This window comes from Hakea prostrata, chromosome 1 (assembly GCF_041222555.1).
Source record: "Hakea prostrata isolate BN-2017 chromosome 1, UWA_Hpros_2, whole genome shotgun sequence".
Taxonomy (NCBI): Eukaryota; Viridiplantae; Streptophyta; class Magnoliopsida; order Proteales; family Proteaceae; genus Hakea; species Hakea prostrata.
This window is the reverse complement of record NC_142600.1, coordinates 20,497,753-20,517,056: the sequence shown is the minus strand read 5'-3', so window position 1 is coordinate 20,517,056 and position 19,304 is coordinate 20,497,753. Positions and strand designations below refer to the sequence as shown.

At 37.2% G+C, this 19,304-nt stretch overlaps 2 protein-coding genes and 1 pseudogene across 3 annotated transcripts; 1 reads left to right on the top strand and 2 right to left on the bottom strand.

Annotated features, from left to right (window-relative positions):
• Positions 1-1,431: 1,431 nt before the first annotated feature.
• Positions 1,432-3,104, bottom strand: LOC149028186 (uncharacterized). Its single transcript, XM_089147862.1, has 2 exons — positions 2,069-3,104; positions 1,432-1,933 (listed from the first exon to the last, which is right to left on the bottom strand). Exons 1-2 carry the CDS (start codon positions 3,015-3,017, stop codon positions 1,566-1,568), a joined length of 1,317 nt encoding a protein of 438 aa, XP_089003988.1. The 5' UTR covers positions 3,018-3,104; the 3' UTR covers positions 1,432-1,565.
• A 1,858-nt stretch (positions 3,105-4,962) lies between these two features.
• Positions 4,963-11,134, top strand: LOC149028185 (ribosomal RNA small subunit methyltransferase-like; annotated as a pseudogene). Its single transcript, XR_016175624.1, has 3 exons — positions 4,963-5,459; positions 8,711-9,097; positions 9,911-11,134. The product of XR_016175624.1 is annotated as a ribosomal RNA small subunit methyltransferase-like (transcript).
• A 1,483-nt stretch (positions 11,135-12,617) lies between these two features.
• Positions 12,618-15,398, bottom strand: LOC149028184 (temperature-sensitive sn-2 acyl-lipid omega-3 desaturase (ferredoxin), chloroplastic-like). Its single transcript, XM_089169032.1, has 8 exons — positions 14,647-15,398; positions 14,414-14,503; positions 14,257-14,323; positions 14,074-14,166; positions 13,769-13,954; positions 13,578-13,658; positions 13,309-13,446; positions 12,618-13,210 (listed from the first exon to the last, which is right to left on the bottom strand). The coding sequence occupies exons 1-8, from the start codon at positions 14,991-14,993 to the stop codon at positions 13,019-13,021; spliced, it is 1,194 nt and encodes a 397-aa protein (XP_089025158.1). The 5' UTR covers positions 14,994-15,398; the 3' UTR covers positions 12,618-13,018.
• Positions 15,399-19,304: the final 3,906 nt, after the last annotated feature.

Sequence of the window (19,304 nt, the reverse complement as noted above, 5' to 3'; positions counted from 1 at the left end):
TAGTTTGGATTGGTTTGAAGCAGTTTTTGGTTTTTAAAGCTTCACATCTAACCGAGATACTGTATGATCTTTTTAGGTTTTTTGGGGTAAAGAGTTACTGTAGGATCTCAAATCTATAAAATTTAACCCATCTAATTTGTATGGCAGACTAAGAAACCTTCTCCCAAAATCTATATTAAAAAGAAAAAGAAAAAAAATATATAATAAGAAAGACAATGGACAAGCTTTCTTAGGGTCTTTTGACTCTTTCATTTTTCCCTATTTAAAAGAAATTAATATTTTGGTAAAAAAAATGAGATTATTTGATAACTATTGTTCAAAATTAGTTATAAAACAAAAAAATAAGTTTTATCAAAATAAAAAGTTGTTTGAAAAGGTTAATGAAAATTGATTCCAAAAAGGCTTTTTTCAAACCTAACGGTCTCTTCTCTTCAAGTCCCGATCAGCTCTCTATTAGAGGAGAACACTGCGCTCCCTTCACTACATGGGGCCTATTGAGATTTTTATTCTTGTTCTTTTTTTAATATTTGCAGGTGGGCCTACCACCCCTTTACTATGTGGTTTAAAACCGTTAGTGCAACATATTGTTCTCCCTTGATTTCTTCTCCTCTTTTTCTCCATCTTGAAAACCCCCTTTGTTTTGATTTGTAAATTATCCAAAGAAAACAAAACAAAGAGAGAACGACGAGAATGAATTTCAGTCTTAGCCATAGAAGAGGGAATAGAAAGGGAGAGACAAGAGTAGACTTGCACTTTGATTCCAAGAAATTAAAAAGAAACAAAAAGAGGAGAGATTGTGAGATAAAGGTGAGAATAGACTAGTAGGGTTTGGAAGAAATATGTGTCAAATGCAAGGTTTAAAGTATCCCATGATACTAGCCGATACGTATCCATATTTGACCTAGCCTATACGTATTCATATTTGACCCAACCGATACGATATATCTTGATTCGTCTCTCCATTGAATTGCACTCAAATACATTAGTCAAAGCAATAAATAGACGATATTGGACAATACGTCTCTTAAAATTATTTGACGGATACAATACTCGATACCGATACTTTAAACCTAGGTTAAATATTTTATTTCTAAAAATATTGAATCTTTCCCATCATAGCCTCAACTTGTAATGACTAGGGCAGCTGAATATTAAAATTAGCCTAAAAAGAGGGATTTTGATTGAGTTCAATGCCATAAATGCGTTGAACCATCATCGGACCGAGATTCTAATCAAGATCTCGATCCGACAGCCCATATTGTGTCATTTAATACACTAAACCTAAGCAAAATCCCAAAAAGAGCCACGCATTCTCCCCCAAAATACAGGTTGTGTATTATGAATCATGAAAATACCAAATATACATAGAACTGAATATCTCGATTTAAATATGAGAACGAAAATAAATACCAAAAAAAACAAGGTGTTTTCATATGATATATCCATAACATTCCTAGCATATTACAACTCTATTTTGGTATAAGGGACATTACAGATTCTCCAAGATCAAGCTCGTAGCTCGTCTTCTGGGTACTTCACCTCAAACAAGTATATAGATTTAAAGTTCAAATTTGACACTCACTCACACCAATGGAAGTTGGCTCCCAATTATTGGGTAGAAGATACATTTGTTGAGGACCTGAGGTAATGTACTCACAAACTACGATGGAATGAGAAGAAACAGAAGCAGAGGAGCAGCTCGATTCAATTTCTTCATGAGCAGAGCAGTCATGGAGCTCATATATGATCTCATTCAAAAGTTGGTCAACTATGTGTAGACCAAACTCGGTTCCTATCTCTGCCACCTCCTCTTGCTTTGGTATCTTTCTTGAAATCTTACTTGAATGCACCACCTCGTCTTTTGCCAATTTGCAGATCCATCTCCATAGTTCCACATCGATCCCTCTTGACCCTCCAGGCTTCACTTCTTTCTCTGTCGTGGACGTTTATGTAGGACAAGGCAGAAATTAAGATGAATGAGTAAAAAGAAGATCATTTCGAGACTCTCATAAGAACTTTGAACGTTAATCTGAATTATGCGAAGGTGCATTGGATGGAGGAAACAAACCTGGTAAAGGAGTTCTGGTATCAATTAAGAAATCACCCACATCAAGAACAGAGACTGGGCTCGAGTTTTCTGAGTCAGATTCGGATTCGAATTTCATGAGAGGCGGCAAGCGGTGCTGCTTCTTTGGAGCTGTGAGTAATTCCTTGTATTGTTTATGCTTTGGTGGACTTGTCGTCTTCGCTAAGTTGGGAAACTTTCTGTAAACGTCAATATTATTGCCAGGAGAAGCCAAACACGGATCCGAGATTCTCCTCCTCTGTTTCCTGTCATCATTCTTTTTGTCTTGTTTCTTGTTCTGCTTATTCTTATTATTCCTCGCCAGAACTGTCTCTGTTTTGCTTTCCTTTTCATTCGTCTCCACCTTCCTCTGCTTCAAATGTTCGGAACCCATATCGGATTTCTTCCCCCCCTTGGATCCCAAATCCTTGAATTTTTCTGAAACGTTCTCAAAGCTAAGCAGAAAGAAATCAGCAGTCTCAAGCAGTATGAAAGTGGGAGGGTCACGAAACGACACAGACTTCCCGACCATACGATGCTTCCGTTTGTCGAATTTAGATGAGAATTCCGCTGCATTCAACGACCTGCTACGGCCGATAGAATTTGGGGGCTTTCCTGGTGGAATACAGTTGAGCTCCGGCGTTGATTCGAGACCCATTAATCTGGCAACGATCCCTGCTGGTGGTGGTGGTGGTGGTGGTGGAGGAGGAGGAGCTTCGATCTTGTCAACCTCTGAAGAATCTTGATGTTGAAGAAGCTCCTCCTCCTCCTCGCACTGGGAGGACTCTTTGATCTGGTCACACGGGTGGGTAGGGAGACTACCTCCGCAGAGGAGACGGCGTAAGATACACCGGGACTTGGTCTTCCGAATTCGGGAAGTAGCTTGCAGATTTCCATCAGAGGGAGAGGTGGGAGAAGAGTCCGAAGAAGAAAAACAGAACGAGAACTTCATGGATGGAGCGTAGAAACGAGACGATTCAGGAAACAGTGTTGTTTCTGAGAATTGTGAAGGAGAGATGTGAATTTGAACTGAAAAGCAGAGTAATGGAAAGCAGCACAGCACAGAAAGAGAGGAATCAAAGAACCGTAGGAAAAGCCAAAAGGGAAAATTTGAATGTTAAGCGAGGGAATAAATGGCAGGGGTTAAATTGCTTCGGTGCTGCACATTAAATGCAAGTATTATGTTCGTACGGTTGAGATCGAAACTAGAAACTAAGATCGAGTCTCATTTCGATCTCGACTGTACACATCACAGTTAACAACTTAATGTGCAGCAGCAGATAAAGCTTAGAAATGGTCGAGTGAGCGGGCTCCATGTTTAAAAGTTGATGTTAATGTTGGACGTGGGAAAAAAGCCCCACTTAACGGTACCCATTAATTAGATTACTTGGTACGGTCAGAATAAGAATCTCCCTCCCTTGAGTAGACGATTCTGTTTTCATGGTCTATAATGGAGCTCCTCTACTTTGCAAGTTTTCTCTAAAGGGAAGGCGAGGCTACAAGCCCACAACTAACAAAATTGGCCCAAACATAATTGTAGTAGTAGTTTTCAAAGAGCATTTGAAAGGGGCATTTGACTTTGGGTTTGTCCTTGTTAACCGTATGTCTTCAAAGATTTAAACGACTGGCGCCTCGGTTAGAGTCTTAGACACTCTAAAAATATATTATATGATCTAGAAATAAACTTAAACAACACAACATTAAACAAAACAAAAAGCTTAGAAATTTCAACTATTAGACGCCTACTCTTGTATCTAAGGATGTTCTAAGTCCCTGAAGGGCATTAACCGTTACTACTAGACAATCTCAATTCACTTGCAAATTAGACATAACCCAGGATCTCGCCAACATCTAGCAATCCCGATTGGCTTCAAGCTTCAAGCACATTATCAAAATAGGGATTGCAAGTGTAGAATATCTGCAATTATGGGGTCAACAGACAAAGGTCTTGGTCTTAATTTGAGGGTTTTGAAGTAGATTGATGAGCTCTTGACAGTCTGATTCCACCACAATGTGTTAAAGGTTTTCACTTAGGCCATATAAGAGAGATGATCAAAGTGCTAGAGCTTTCCTTTGAAATGCCGATGATCCAATTACAGGCTCTGAGACCACATAGATGATGTTTACCATATGGTCTCTAATGATTAAGCCCAAACCTAACAATTGCTTTTCTTTTGAATAGGCCGTGTCACAATTAATTTTGAAAGTACCTGGGCTCGATGGTGTCCAACTGGCCTCCAAAGTATTTGATATTTTGACCTTGGTGGGCAGGGCTTAACTTTTTCTGTGGGCTTCTTTGATGACCAAAATTCCATATGGGCTTCAAAGGCTCGCTGGGCTACATCAACAAGGGTCCAAAGTCTTCTTTTAAACACCAAATCATTTATTGCTAGTCACAAGTACCAACAAACAAATAATTTACTAAAAAAAAAAAATACAACAAATAAGAAATATTTCTTGCCTCTTCATTAATGAGCAAAGGTTGAGAAATTTCTTGTCTTCATATTTGTGTCACCCAGAGAGCTTAGACAGCTTGGTATACCATTTTGCAAAGCATAGGTTCGGATCATTTGGAGCTCAACTTAGAGAGAAGAAACAATAGAATGAAGGCATGAAAATAAAATTATTATAAAAAAATAAATTAATAAAGGTAAAATTAGTAGTTCAAATATTTATTTGTTAAGAACTTCAGAGATTTATAGAAACCAATTGCTGAATTTTTACTTACGGGCAGCAGCAAGCCAAGATTTGGCTACATCGTAAAAAAGAAAAAAATCCCACAGTTCTAAGAAAAATTGTAGGGTATATATATGTAGGTATAAAATTTTATCTTTACATCTAAGGTTTAAAATTTTTAAATTTACAAAATTAAGTACCTAACTCTATTCGACTCAATCTTCAATTTCCCAAATCCTATGTGCACCCGAATCAATCTACCTGACTTCACCACTCACATTTGGTCAAGGCAGTGAAGTTCAGCCTAGAAAATTCTCAAGCCGTGCAATGGAGAGATTTTTGAAAATCGGTAGCACGAAAGGGAAATTCGAAACAGATCCATGAAGAAGAGAAGATCCGTGAGAGAGAGATTGTTTTTAGCACACACAAAGAGAGAGAGAGTTGGTTTTAGCACAAAGAGAGAGATAGAGAAAAATCGTTTTCATACCTCCACTCGCGAGTTTTCTGTCCACAGCCGAATCAAGAGGAAAAACCTTAATTAGGGGACTCGACAAATCAAAGACTAAAAAGTTTATGAACGAAAAAAAGCTTGAGATGGGGATTTGAGGTGGGCGAAGAAGTATTCTCAGCCTTTGACGAAATAGCGAACGTTGCCTCGATTTCTCAATTGCATGCTCGCAGCTTTGCCGTGGTAGAGTCGTCGGCTCAGGAGAAGGAAGTAAGGGTTTTCTTGTGTAAATTTCTATAATAGCAAACCTTTGAACGTGAAAAAAGAAAATCATATTTACGTTCATATTCCAGGATTTTCCCTTCTAGCCGTTGTATTCTTTTCTCTACGCGTGGCAAAAGTTTGAACCATGGGTGCAGGCTGCTCTAGTGCAGCAAATAAAAATCCCCAATTGCTCGGCACTGCCGCCGCTGTCCTCTCTGCATTGGATTTGTCTGGTGTTTATAATCTAATCTAGGCTTGTCAAGTTTATTCAAACTCTTTGCTGAAGCTTGGTGTTTAAACCCAACCCAGGCTGCAAGCTCTTGGTGTTTTTAAGGAGAGTTTTGGCCTTTAAAATCCAGTTCTCTGAACCGACTACTGGAATCGGTCTTCTGTCATCGTCCCTACAAGTTGCAGCATTTAAGATCATATCAACAGTGAAGTGAAGCAAGCCTTCAGGAGAATCAGGACAATTCATCTTCCCTTTTCTTGCCCTTAGAATTTTTTGGTTTTCCCTTCAATCCTGACCTGCTGAATGATTGAGCCAAGAACCTCCTTCTGTTTAAACCTTAGAAATTAGCCCCTCTTTTCTGAACAAACCTGTTCAACCTAAATTCCGGAACATATAGATCCATGTTACAGACTCATCTATCTATTAGAACCCTGACTTCCTTCTAAAACCCTAAACCCTGCAACTTAAATTTCCCCAGCCATTCTAGTCACAAAAACTCGTCAATAGTTTGAGGACATCTCCATCACAATCCCTAGACTAGACCCAAAACCCAGCCTCCAACTCCCGTACTGAACTGTCCAAAATTTTAGGAATTGAGGCTCAGCCATCCAAATTGGCCCAATTTTGGATTGAACCCTTCTCTGAAATCTGAACTTCTCGCGCACTATAAATCTATAACCAGGTTTCATCCCAATCTGAAACCTAAAAATCCTACTTCCAGATTTCCGCCTTTCTTGAAACACTAACATCCTAACAGTCCAATTTCGAGAAGGTTAAATTCTAAAAAACTCCGGCAATTCTCTTATCCGGCTCCGGCAACTTCTTCTCAGCCGAATAGGTAATTTTTTTTTCTGCGAGTCTGCAACTCCAATAGTCATTTTTTTTAATGCAATATCCAGTTTCAGTCATCCTGCTGTAGTTTGTTAATTGCTATTCTCCAGTTGTATTTGTTTTACTCCTGCTATAATTTGGTTGTGGTATAGTGTAGACTCCTGCTGATATGAATTACTGATTCTTTTTAAATTTATTAATATCTTGAACTGAACAGTTGATGATAATATGCTACTTTATATAAATTATGAATTACTGGGTCCCCCCCCCCCCCTGTAAATCTAATACTACTTAATTACTTACAATTTATTCAGGAGTTAGGACCTAGTGAATTACTATATATTGTTTTTGGTCTGTTGGATGACTTAAGGTAGCCTAATGTTAGTTTTTTCATATATATATATATATATATATATATATATATATGTATATTTATGATGAATAAGAGTGTACTGGACGTACACTAAAAATATAACTTCAAATGCCTTAACCGCCTTGAAGCTGAGGCACTTCATTGCCTCACCGCCCAACTGGCCAAATTTGCCTCAGTTGCCATGACAACTATGGAAGTTACTGAAGTTGTCAAAACTTAACACTGTATGGCAGAATATGCAAACAGTATCAAATCTGGGAATTATCAGAGGAACAGAATAACCACCAGGTATAAAAAAAATTTACATCTCACCTATTGTTTGACATAGAAGATAAAAGTCTATTTTGCCTAACCAGTATGTGAAGTTCACCAGGTTCGCTTCTGAATTCACATCATCTCTGCTGAATCCACAACAGCTCACTGCTGAAAATCCAAAACTCTGTAACTTTTTCAAATTGTTTGGTGGTGGGCAGGGAGGAGCTTTCCTGGTTTTACATATACAATCTGAAAATTGTCAGTATATATATTTTTTTTGGAAGAATTTTTTTCTAACAAATTGGATCCCTTTTCTTTTTCTTGATTTAGTTTTTGCTGAACATCTCCACATCCTAACTTTTTTTGCCTGAATCCAGTTCTCCTTTCAATGTTCATACTCTCTTAATTTAACTAGAAAGCCCAGAACTCTGTCACTCGCTTTGCAACCTTAAAAGACTCGAGCATTGTTCTTTGCTGAATGCAAGGTAGAGAATCCTCTCACAATCACTCACCTAACTGCCAAGTGTGGTTCCATTAAGTTTTCGTCTGAATCTGCCCTATCCTATCCCATGAATCGGTACTCAGATAATCACAAGAGCTGTACCATCAGTGGTGGGATTGTTGTTAGGAAACAAAAAATGGGGTTTCAGAACCCCACTTGTTGCTCTCCCCCACTTCTAAACAGGCCTATCAAGTAAGATAGAATCTTACCGAAAGAAAAAAAATAAAAATAAATAATGGTTAGATGTAAAAGGATTTGCAGAGTGCCCTTCCAAACTCCTCTACTGTCCATGGAGAACCTACTGCTTCCATCCCATGTGCTGGGCATTCCGTATTTATTTACTAATTTCTTCAACAAGCTTAGCCATTACTAAGCCCCCTAATAATGGAGCAGGCAATAATTACCAAAGGATTTATTAATCTTATTTTTGTTACTTGCATATCTTTTTTTTTTTTTTTTTGGGTAAACACTTGCATATCTTTCTTCATTATGCAAATTGTGATTCCATTAGAAGAATGTAATCATCATTTTGTGGATGGAACAACAACAACAACAAGCTTTTTCCAACTAAATGGGGTTAGTTACATGGATCCTTGCCTTTCAATCAGCTCCATTTGAGGCCATACTAGATACAAGGCCTAAGTAAATCATAGCTTTTCTCACATTTTCTCTTAAGGTTATTTTAGGTTTGCCCCTAGTTCTTCTAATTGCTTCAATCTAAATTGCATCATTTTGTGGATGTAAAGATTCAAAATTTTGAGTTAATATAAGGATTTATTTTATCTATCAATTTTATGGCATTTTTTTTCCAGGGTAGAGGGGGGGACATTTAGTATAGAGTATATAACTGCTTAATTGACTTGGCTATGCTTCCTTTCTATAAATTGATATTATTTGCCCTAATTGGATTATGCACCTATTATGTACTGAATATCAAGTACATAAACTTATCAGTTTCAACTTTGAGCCAAACTTTTTAAAAGTATTACTGAATTTCAAGTCAAATTGGTTAATACTCAAAACATACCATATGCATTTGGTTGTCAATAATGGCCTGGGCTTTGTAGGTAGCAGCGAGCTGAGAATGCCTGGAAAGTAAAAGCTCTTTTATCTTCTCAACTCTTTCCCGTCCACACTCAAATCACTGCTTAATCATGGCGGGTGGAAAGATCAGGAAGGAAAAACCTGCGCGAGTTGCAATTTTCCAGGGAGGCATTCCTTTCCACAAATCAAAAGGACAGCATATCCTCAAGAACCCTCTGCTTGTCGACTCTATAGTTCAGAAAGCAGGAATCAAGAGCACGGATGTTATCCTTGAAATTGGTCCTGGTACAGGTAACCTTACAAAGAAATTACTTGAGGCTGGTAAGTCAGTGATCGCCGTTGAATTGGATCCTCGCATGGTTCTTGAGTTGCAGCGTCGCTTTCAGGGGACTCATTCCAATCGATTGAAGGTATCAATTCAGGTCTCATAAATATATTTTTAGGCTACATTCCTTTTTATCTGTTCACTGGATTTTTTCTTTGTTTCTGGAAAAAGAGGGGAGGGGGTTGTTTGGAGTTGACAAGGATTGCAGCCCTCATTCCATGATCATGTATTCACTTTTTGTTGAATGATTTCTCCATAAAGATGTCATTCTGATGAATTGTTTCTCCATACATGTGTTCTGAAGAGTTGTTTTCATGTTATTTATTTCCTCATCCTCTAATTGCCTCTTGTAGATTTGTTTAACCTCCATTAGCAGGCATTTGAGGTTTGCTGATACCTGGTCCATGACCCACAAACTGTCTCTTTAAGGATGGGCAATGTAATTTCCACTCAAAGAATGCCACTAGAGATTATCAGCAGGCTCTTAGTTTGTTTCTTGTATATTGCTTACTTATCACTATCTTGTTTGGTTTTGTCATGATTGTTCGTTTTTCGTCAAAATATTCATTTTTTGAAGTCCCATCTAACTGAAAAAATATTGAATGGGGGCTTTGTTCACCTTTGGACACAAACAGTATTCCGTTCTCAGGGGTGTCATGGAGACTAAGAAAATACCATAGAGGCAACCAAATTTTCTCTTCACAACATGGTGTATTTAATTTTTGCTCGTCTGTTTGTGACAAAGTGAAATTACGTTTATAGGGGTGTCGTCCTCATATCTCCCTGAACGTACTTTTCTCTGTTGCTTGTTCTACAATACTAGTGTACCTGTTTGTCTACTGCTTAACTAATCAAAGTTTACCATTCTTTGCGAAACCTTGGTTTCTACTTTCTGCAGGTGATCCAAGGAGATGTGCTCAAGTGTGATCTTCCTTACTTTGATATCTGTGTGGCAAACATACCTTACCAAATTTCTTCTCCCCTCACTTTCAAATTGTTGTCACATCGTCCAGCCTTCAGGTGTGCCGTCATCATGTTTCAAAGGGAATTCGCCATGAGACTTGTTGCTCAGCCAGGAGATACTCTTTATTGCCGCCTTTCAGTGAACACTCAACTCCTGGCCCGTGTTTCCCATCTCCTTAAAGTGGGTAAAAACAACTTCCGTCCTCCGCCTAAAGTGGATTCTTCTGTTGTCAGAATTGAGCCAAGGAAACCACTTCCCCCAGTGAATTTCAAGGAGTGGGATGGATTAGTCAGGCTTTGTTTCAACCGAAAGAATAAAACTCTGGGTTCCATTTCTAGGCAGAAATCTGTCCTCTCTTTGCTCGAAAAGAACTACAAGACTTTACAGTCGCTACAGCTCTCACATAAAGGGTCTTCAGAGGATCCAGATATGGCTGTGGACGTCTCTACTATGGCATAGGCTAATGAGGACCTCAATATGGACATGGAGGATGGAAGAGATGATGATGATGATGACATGGAGATGGATGATGGGGATGCAGTCGTGGAGGGGTGTGATTTCAAAGAAAAGGTGCTGGGTGTGTTGAAACAAGGAGATTTTGAGGAGAAGAGGTCTTCCAAGCTCACGCAAGTGGATTTCCTGTATTTGCTTTCCCTGTTTAACGAGGCAGGCATTCACTTCTCTTGAATCATCTGGGTTTGCCTTTGGCGCTGGGGTAAGGGATCTCAATTTTGGGGGATTGTTTATGTATCTGTTCTTTTCGAGATGAGAGGACTTGTTGCTGTTTCCTGTTATCTAGTTCTGCTACTTTCTGCCAGAAAAAAAAAGGGTAATCAAATTTTGCTATTGAATTTGATGCCTTGTTGAGGCTTTCTTTTTATCTCCTTGGGATCTTTTCCATTTTCCCTGGGGAGTGAAAAAGAAAACACATGGTTCGCGAAGATGAGATCACAGCCATACAATCTGAATTGGAGCTAGCAGGGGGCAATGAGACGACACTCAGCTTTGGTGGAGGACAAGACAAAGCCCATTTGAAGAGTCAAGAGTAGTGTCGGTCATGGATGATTGATTGTTAGCAGGATCGAGGGATCAATAATCCTGAAAATGTTCATGAACAAGTTGTTACTTGGCGTAATGGTAATTAATCCTATTCTTTTTTCTTTTTTCTTTTGAGGTAAGGTGCGTAACACTATTTAACTAGTTTCCTCTCTATTTACGAAAGTAAAATTTTCTTGTTTTGGGGGTGAAAATTCATGAAAGTTATGAGTAATGAGTCCGGCGAAATGATGAAAGGAATCTCATTGTGCGTGGAAAAGTTGTTACTCTTGGAGCAATACCTGCTGGCTTTGTGCTGAAACAAAACTCTTGTGACTGTCACTCACTGATTGTGTGGGCAACAAACAAAAATATCCTCCGACACAGCCCAACAAAAGAGGCAACGCAAAAGAGGCACTCCTCTAGCAATGCCGGATACTTGCTGAAAAAGTTGTCTTATATATAATAAGGTGAGAGAAAAAAAAAAATTTGTAGAAAAGTTTTAAAAGTGAGAATTACTTTATTGTTTTTTTATAAGTTTATACAAATTTTACCAATTTATTAGAATTTTGAAAAGAAATAGAGTGAGAAGATTAGCATGTAGACAAATTTTCTTAATTGTCAATTCTAATTCTAGTGAATCAAACAAACTACACTGAAATTTTATAGAAAAATTTATTTTTTAAATTTTATTTCTATTTTTCAAATTCAGTAAATAAATTGTGTCCAACCAACTGTTCCATTATGAAGACATTACAGGTAAGGTTTAAAGTAGGTCATGTGATTCAAGACACGTATCGTCTTGTCTCAAGTATTGTATTGTATTATGTAATATATTGTATCATCTGCATCTAACATGGATACATACCGATACTTTATACTTTGCCCGTGGCCATATCTTTTGTTTTGGTAGAAGTGGCCATATCCAATTTGGGATCTCTGTGGAGTGTTGACAGCCTTAAAAAAAGGAAAGTGACTAGAGGGGGTGTGTCGTACTAGTGCTACTGCCTACCTTATCTCTCTCTCTCTCTGTCTGGTCTTTATCTGTCTAAGCCAGCGCAAGCAACGGTTAGCTTTGATAATGTAAAGAAGGGTGGATAGCTACCAATTAAAGACAAAGTGGATCTGGTGGATGGACGATGCCTGTTGTGCAGTGTTGCCTTGGCTTGGCTCCAAGATTGATTGGTAAAAGTGTACGACAGATTTAAAAGGGATTTAATAGAATGGGGTAGGGCGGTGCATGGTTGATTGCTTGTCCCCCCAAACCCTAAAACCAATAAAGCCCAAAAAGCGCATATGGGTCTCTCTCCAAACAAACACATCACCAAACCAATCAAGGCTCCCCAAAAAAAAGGTTTCTCAGTCACAGCCGACATAAGTGGACCAAGGTGGTCTGTATCAAACAAGTAAGCTATGAGAGAAGATTATAGGGTTCTGAATCTGAATTGACAATACAAATCAAAAAAAAAAAAAATACAATTTAGGAGTGGACCACATATGACATTATGGGTTGAAGCTGCTGCTGGCTCTGGGCCTCTGGCCTCTGAGATGTGGAAAAGAAAACTAGTAACAGCATCAAGCAAAGCACCAACAAAGCAAGCAAGTCTAAATAGAAATTAAAATACTTCAATTCCTTCCTTCCTTTCTTTCTATTTCTAGCCTATCATTACATGAAGAAGAACTAATTCATCATACATAAGCTTATGCTGAAAAACAATTCAAGAAATCTGCTTGTTTCAGCAGAGATAGATAATAAACCCCATTACAGATGCTTCCATACAAACTAAACTGAAAAATACCTATATTTGCTTTATATCTAGGGGCCATGCACCATCTTCTTTGTCAACAGAACAAGCACGTCGCCTCTCCTTGACATCATCGCCAGGCTATCTCAGCTTGAAATTAGAATAATTATTATAAATACCATCATTAATCAGTTAACCCTCCCTCCTTCCTTCCACCAACATGTTTCAGCTTATAATGCTTTCACGTACGATGATCAGGATTCTACTCGGACTTCTTCTTTGAAGATTTAAACAGTTGAGGGTCGGTCTGGTAGTATATAACATCCCCTGTATCGCTAACAAAATGGTCTTCTCTCATACTAGTTAACAAATTCCCCATCAAGTGAAATGGTATAGGCCCAGATTTCTTTGGCTCCCGGTAGTATTTCCCAAGAACATGCCTAGCTGCTTCAGTCTGCATGCATTGTCACCACAGAAAACAAAAATTAATTTCACATCACTGCATGCTTTGATGCTTCTTTCTCATAATTAAATTAATGGGATACTACTCACTGCTTCTTTTAGATGATAATGTGGTATTTGTGGGAAGAGATGATGTATCACATGGGTTCCAATGTCATGGTGGATGTTGTTAACCAATCCATAATCACGGTCCACAGTGGTTAACCCTCCCCTTAAGTAACTCCATTCCTGTCCAGTGCAGAAGAACAAGTAGAAATATTAAATTGAGAAAGTTAATTTAGAGTCCCACAACTGCAGCAGGTTGCATTTAATTTGTATATTCAATGAATTTGAAGAATTGAAAATTCATCCAGTCCAACCTTTCCGCGGTACCAAGGAAGCTTTTGCTCATGCCCATGGTGATGCAAGTAGGTCACAAAATCCAGCCACATCACAAAAATCTAGATTTCAAAAGCAAAATAAAATAATCAACATTTTATAAGAAAACAAAACAGAGAGTGGATTGAAAATTAATGGTTGAAATTTCAGCAAATTAGGGTAACACTTGTACCCAGTAGGGAATCCCATAGAGCTTAAGCATTTGAAATGGTCCAAAAACAAAGCACAACCCAACTAGCAATGTCGCCATTGCCAACCAACACATTGTAGAGGTGAGCACATCCTTCCTTTCGCTGGGAGTGAAGAGGCTACAGTTTGGGTCGAAATGGGATCCTTCCTTTCCAGGACTTCTGTACCACTATTAACCAGCCCACCAAGAGAGAAAAGCTAGCATCAGAATTTCTGTATTTAGGGGGGGGGGAAAAAAAACGCTCTCGGGGTTGTTGCATTCAATGCCAAACAAGACACAATACTCACCAGATAGATTGGGTATGCCAACAATGGGTAAGGCAGAGTAAATCTCAGCTTTTTGGTGGAGTCATCCAACCCTTTGTAGATCCCCTCGGTCAACTGTAGAATCGATGGACAAGTTGAGAAAATAAATATGATTGAGAAACTAATGAGAAAGCAACCAAGAAACAAACAAAGGGAACAACTAACTGGATGCCACGATTCATCATTCTCGACATGCCCATGATTCTGATGATGTGTCCGGTGGCTAATTCTCCTGCAGCATTCATCAAAATTTAGATTGAGATCCATTATTCCTACAAGTATAGGAAAAAGACAAGACAGGGTACTCTTTAACAACACATACCATCCATGGTAAGGGACGAGGATTGAGGAATGGAGAATATGCCCAACCACATTATTTAGCCGAGGATTGTTGGAAAAGCTTCCATGGCCGCTGCACCAGCAACATAATCATAAAAAGTAAAAAATAAAAACACAAAACTATGTCAACAAGGTGGAAATCAAGAGCAGGGGATTCCAATCCATTCCAAACAAGAAACAAAAATGAAATGAAATAAAAGAAAAGGGTGGAACTACCAGTCATGGCCAAGAACAAATATAGCCCAGAACATGGTCCCCTGGGCAATCCAGTAGAGAGGCCATACAACCCAGTTGTTCAAGTAAGTTGCAGTAGCAACCAAGGCAAAGACCACAACCACATCTCTGAAGACGTAGCCCATAGAGCGCCATGGATTCTTAACCCAGCAATGTTTGGGAATGGCGGCACGGACGTCGGCTATTCGGAACGGAGGTGGAGCACCTGGATCGAAATCGATATCGTCTTCGTTGTTTTTGGCAATCTCCTCATGATTAACCACATTGAGACCATTGGTGACCATATTCATGGCTCCTTTGTCCGCTTCATCAATGGATGGGACTGCCATTGGAGTACTCACTCACCTCGGTTCCCCAATCTCTACCTCTGGAAGCACCTGAAACACAGATCGGAACGCGATTGAGATCTGTTGGTCGAACAAGAGCTCCGCCCTCTCATTCGGAAACTCTAAATGAGGTTGTTAAAGAAGCACCCTTTCTTAGGTCTTAAAGGGTTACGAAAGGCATCTTATACCACATTCTGATTTCTGAGAGAACCCAACTCACCATTAAATACCCAGAACCCAAGGTGGAGAAAACCTATAGCTTTACTCCACTGGGAAGGGAAGGAGTGAGTAAGAGAGAGACTGGGAGGTCCTCAGGTTTCAAACATATTTAGGAAGTAGGGCAGAGGAAAGAGAGAGAGAGAGAGGCGTTAAGGGCTCTCTCTTCTCTTTTCTTTTTCTGGGTATGAAGGAAAGAAGCATAAACAATTAACTGCGAACGATCCGGTTCTTAAAATATCAGAGTTGAACAAAACAATAAATCCTTATTTCAAAAAAGAAATTTAAAAAAACAAAACCCATCAATTCCTCAACTTCAAAATGTTTGTTTTAAGACAGACTCAAAATACATTCATATGTTATGTCTTTATTTTGTTATTTTAATTTTTTTTATTATGAGTTATACATATGTAAGTATTAATAATTTATAAGAAAAAAATATGACTCTGCCATGACTAGGCCGATCTTGTGAACTAATCTTGTTTTAAAGCCAGAGTGTTGTAATTGATAAACAAAACTACCGTTAACAAAAAAAAAGTTAGTAGGTACTAATCATGAAAAAGTTGGAACATAATTTTTATGGTAAATTAAACATCGACAATATTGGTGAATAGATTTGAATGCTGCACCGCATTTAATGCGCAACATTTACTGCCAACTTCTAGGTTTTGATTTCAACCGTTGACAGCACAGTGCTGCATATTAAATACGCGGCATTGTAGTTGAACCTCCAAAGTTAGAGATGCTAATGTCTCTCTTAACTCCCACAAACAAGTCATGTGCCATTATTGTTGAAACTTTCTATCCTATCCTATCATATCCTATTCTATCATCCTACGCTATAAAACCCATCAAGTAGCAAAATCAAAATACAAATGCAATGTATGCCCATTGGTGGATTTGGTGTTTTACATATTTTGCATGCATATGCTATACTTCATTTTCAGTGCAGGTGATAAATAGGTTTGTTTTCATCTATGGTTTATTTGTAACTCATGTATCCCTTGGTTGTATACAACTTCAAAAGTAGGAAATAATTACCACAGATTTTAAACTCTAGGCAAATATTGTTTATCATTGAATTACGAACTTTCACCAGCAATAAAAGAGGTATTAAAACAAATTTTAAGTTAAATTATGCGCAACAACTTCTGCCAATGGTGGAGATTCAAATCTCGACTGTCCCCCGTCTGCTCGCAAATGGTTGAAAGCAAGACGAACAGTCGATATTGAAATCTCAATGATGTCTCTTAATTTTCAAAGTTGGAGACTATGATGTCTCTTAATTTTCAAAGTTGGAGACTATGATGTCTCTTAATTTCCACAAACAAGTCATGTTCCATTATTGTTAATGGTTGAAACTTTCGATCCTATCACACTCTGTACCTACCATCGTACGCTATAAAATCCATCAAGTAGCAAAATCAAAACACACATGCATTGTATTCCTATTGGTGGATTTGGTGTTTTACATATTTTGCATGCATATGATATACTTCATTTTGAGTGCATGTGAAAAATAGGGTTGTTTTCATCTACAGTTTGTTTGTTTGTAACTCATCTATCCATGGTTTGGTGGATAACTTTGTACACTATATCCTTGTCTATATGCCTCAGAGTTTTAATGTAATTGCAGATCTCTTAAGTTAAGTGGTTAGTGGAATTATGTTCACTCTCCCCACCTCCCACAGGCTTTGAATAAGATTGTTGTTTATCGAAGAAAAAAAAAAAAAACTCACATATCCTTGGTTATATACAACCTTTACCACAATTTAAACTAAAAATGGCAAATATTGTTTATCATTGAATTAGGAGACCTTCACCTGCAATGAAAGAGGCACTAAAACAACTTTAGAGTTAGTTAAATAAACTGATTTAATCCCAATATAGATTGTAAAAAATTCCAAGCAAAAACACAGTTTAATGGGACAAAGTTAGGGTTGAATAATATAATTTGGTTTAATCTCAAAACAAACTAGAAACTTTTCGGATAAAACTCATTTTAACGGTATAAAACCAGGGTTAAATAATTCAACCTGATTTGATCCCTAAAAAAAAAAAAATAATAATAAAATAAAATAAAAAAAAAAATTCAATGCAAAAACTCACTTTAATGGGACAAAATCAAGGTTGAATGATATAACTTGATTTTATCTCAATATAAATTAGAGTTCGAATTTCATTTGAGAGAGAATTCTTCCACAGTCAAATTAGTGAGTGGGAGATGTATATTAATATTATTTGAATTTAAATTACAACTTGTTTACAATCAAACTCTGCAACTTTTGTTGACACTTTAACTATATCTCAAACTCTTTTTGATCGGTTGGAGATAAGATCAATCGATGATAGAGTTATATGCGGCTAGAATTTTGAAGAGGTTTTAAAAGCTTAGCTAAGTTGCCTATACTTAGCTCTTGGATGTTCTTTTAGGATGTTCCCCACGGGTTGGAGGAGATCCTTCAGGAGGCGGATTGTGATGCTGCTTCCTTGTAGTTTCTCTTTGAGTCCTTGACTCCGTTGTTTTATTATCGAAAAAAAAAATTATCTCTTATTAATGAATAATTGATTATGATAATAAGTTATGAATTATAAATAATAATCGTTTAGTTACTAATAAATATAATAGATTAAATAATGAATACTATGTTTGATATGTTAAGTATGCAGCTTGTATTATATGTGTGTTTTTTTAAAGAACATATATATTTGAAGAAATGCAATACTTTATAGAAAAGACAATAATGTACAGAAAAGGAAAAAAATAACATTTAAAAAATCGATTAAATCTAATATCATGTGGATCCTAATTTATGTTTTTTTGGTAATAAGATTCTAACTCCTAAGAATTTTAAATAGAAAGACAGAGGGAAGGGAAACAAGAGAAATAAATAACTAAATGAGACAAAAACATTGCAAGGTCAAGAGGTTTCTTTTCGGGTACAAGTTTCTTCGTTTTGGAATAGGGGCTTTTTATATATGAGGGGTCAGTCGAACCCACGACTTCTCTACTAAAAAGCATGAATCTTACCATTCAACCAATCTTGCATTGGCGATTCTTCTATTTTTCGGTAATCAATCTAAAACAACTAGATGAGTGGATTAAACACATATCACAGAACTAGAAGAATATATTAAAATTCTTTCCAAACCATGTAAATAGAAGATCCAAGCTCCACTTTTCTCAACCCCTCTCAATTGGAGAAGTCACAAGGAATGGATCTAAGCATCTATACCAGCTGTTCATAAAATTTTCAACTCATATAGAAATAGGAAAAAAGTCCCACTCTACTCTCAAAGAAAAGCAAATATCTAACTCTTAATCTTTCTATATGAGTTTCCCAAGAACAAAAACAAAAAAATGTTTTCATATTTAATTTTTTTTGGGTAGGAAGATCTTTCTATATGTTATTACCAACCAAAAAACAGAGGATCTTTTTATATGTATTACCACTGGTTCTCTAAGTTTAGAGACCATGTTTCCCCACGCATATGGCTCATGTTATTTAAATATTTATGAATTTTAATAATAATAAAAAAAAAGTAAATGCTAATGGATTTAAATAAAATAAAAAGTTAGTACAGTGCATGTCTCCACTCCAAATTAACAAATGATTTTAACATATGCTTATACATTGGTAATAGAAGTTGTTAAGAGGAAAAGATCAGATTTATTAATGTAAATGAAAAAAATATATATATCTGACACCACGCTTTTGAAGGATCTTGAAGTTCACAAGCCTTATGGGTTCTAGTATATATTTTTCAAAATATTCTCCATGTAGCTTTTCATGTGTAAATAAACAATGGATTGATCCCATTTATTATAAAATAATAACAAGTATTAAATAATAAGAAATATCTATCATTGTAAAAAAAATTTGGCATATTATCACTATCAAATTCTTCATTAAGCATCTTTAGATCTGAAACATATAATAAATATTGTATCCGTTATTGTAAGTTTTCAGTGATAACAGTGTAGTTGACAGCTGGTTCGGAAGGCCGTGTCGGTTTCAAGAAGGATATTTTGGTCTACTCCCCAACTTCAGGAATTATGTATGCCCAAGATTAGGTGTCTTTTTGTATTGTTGAATG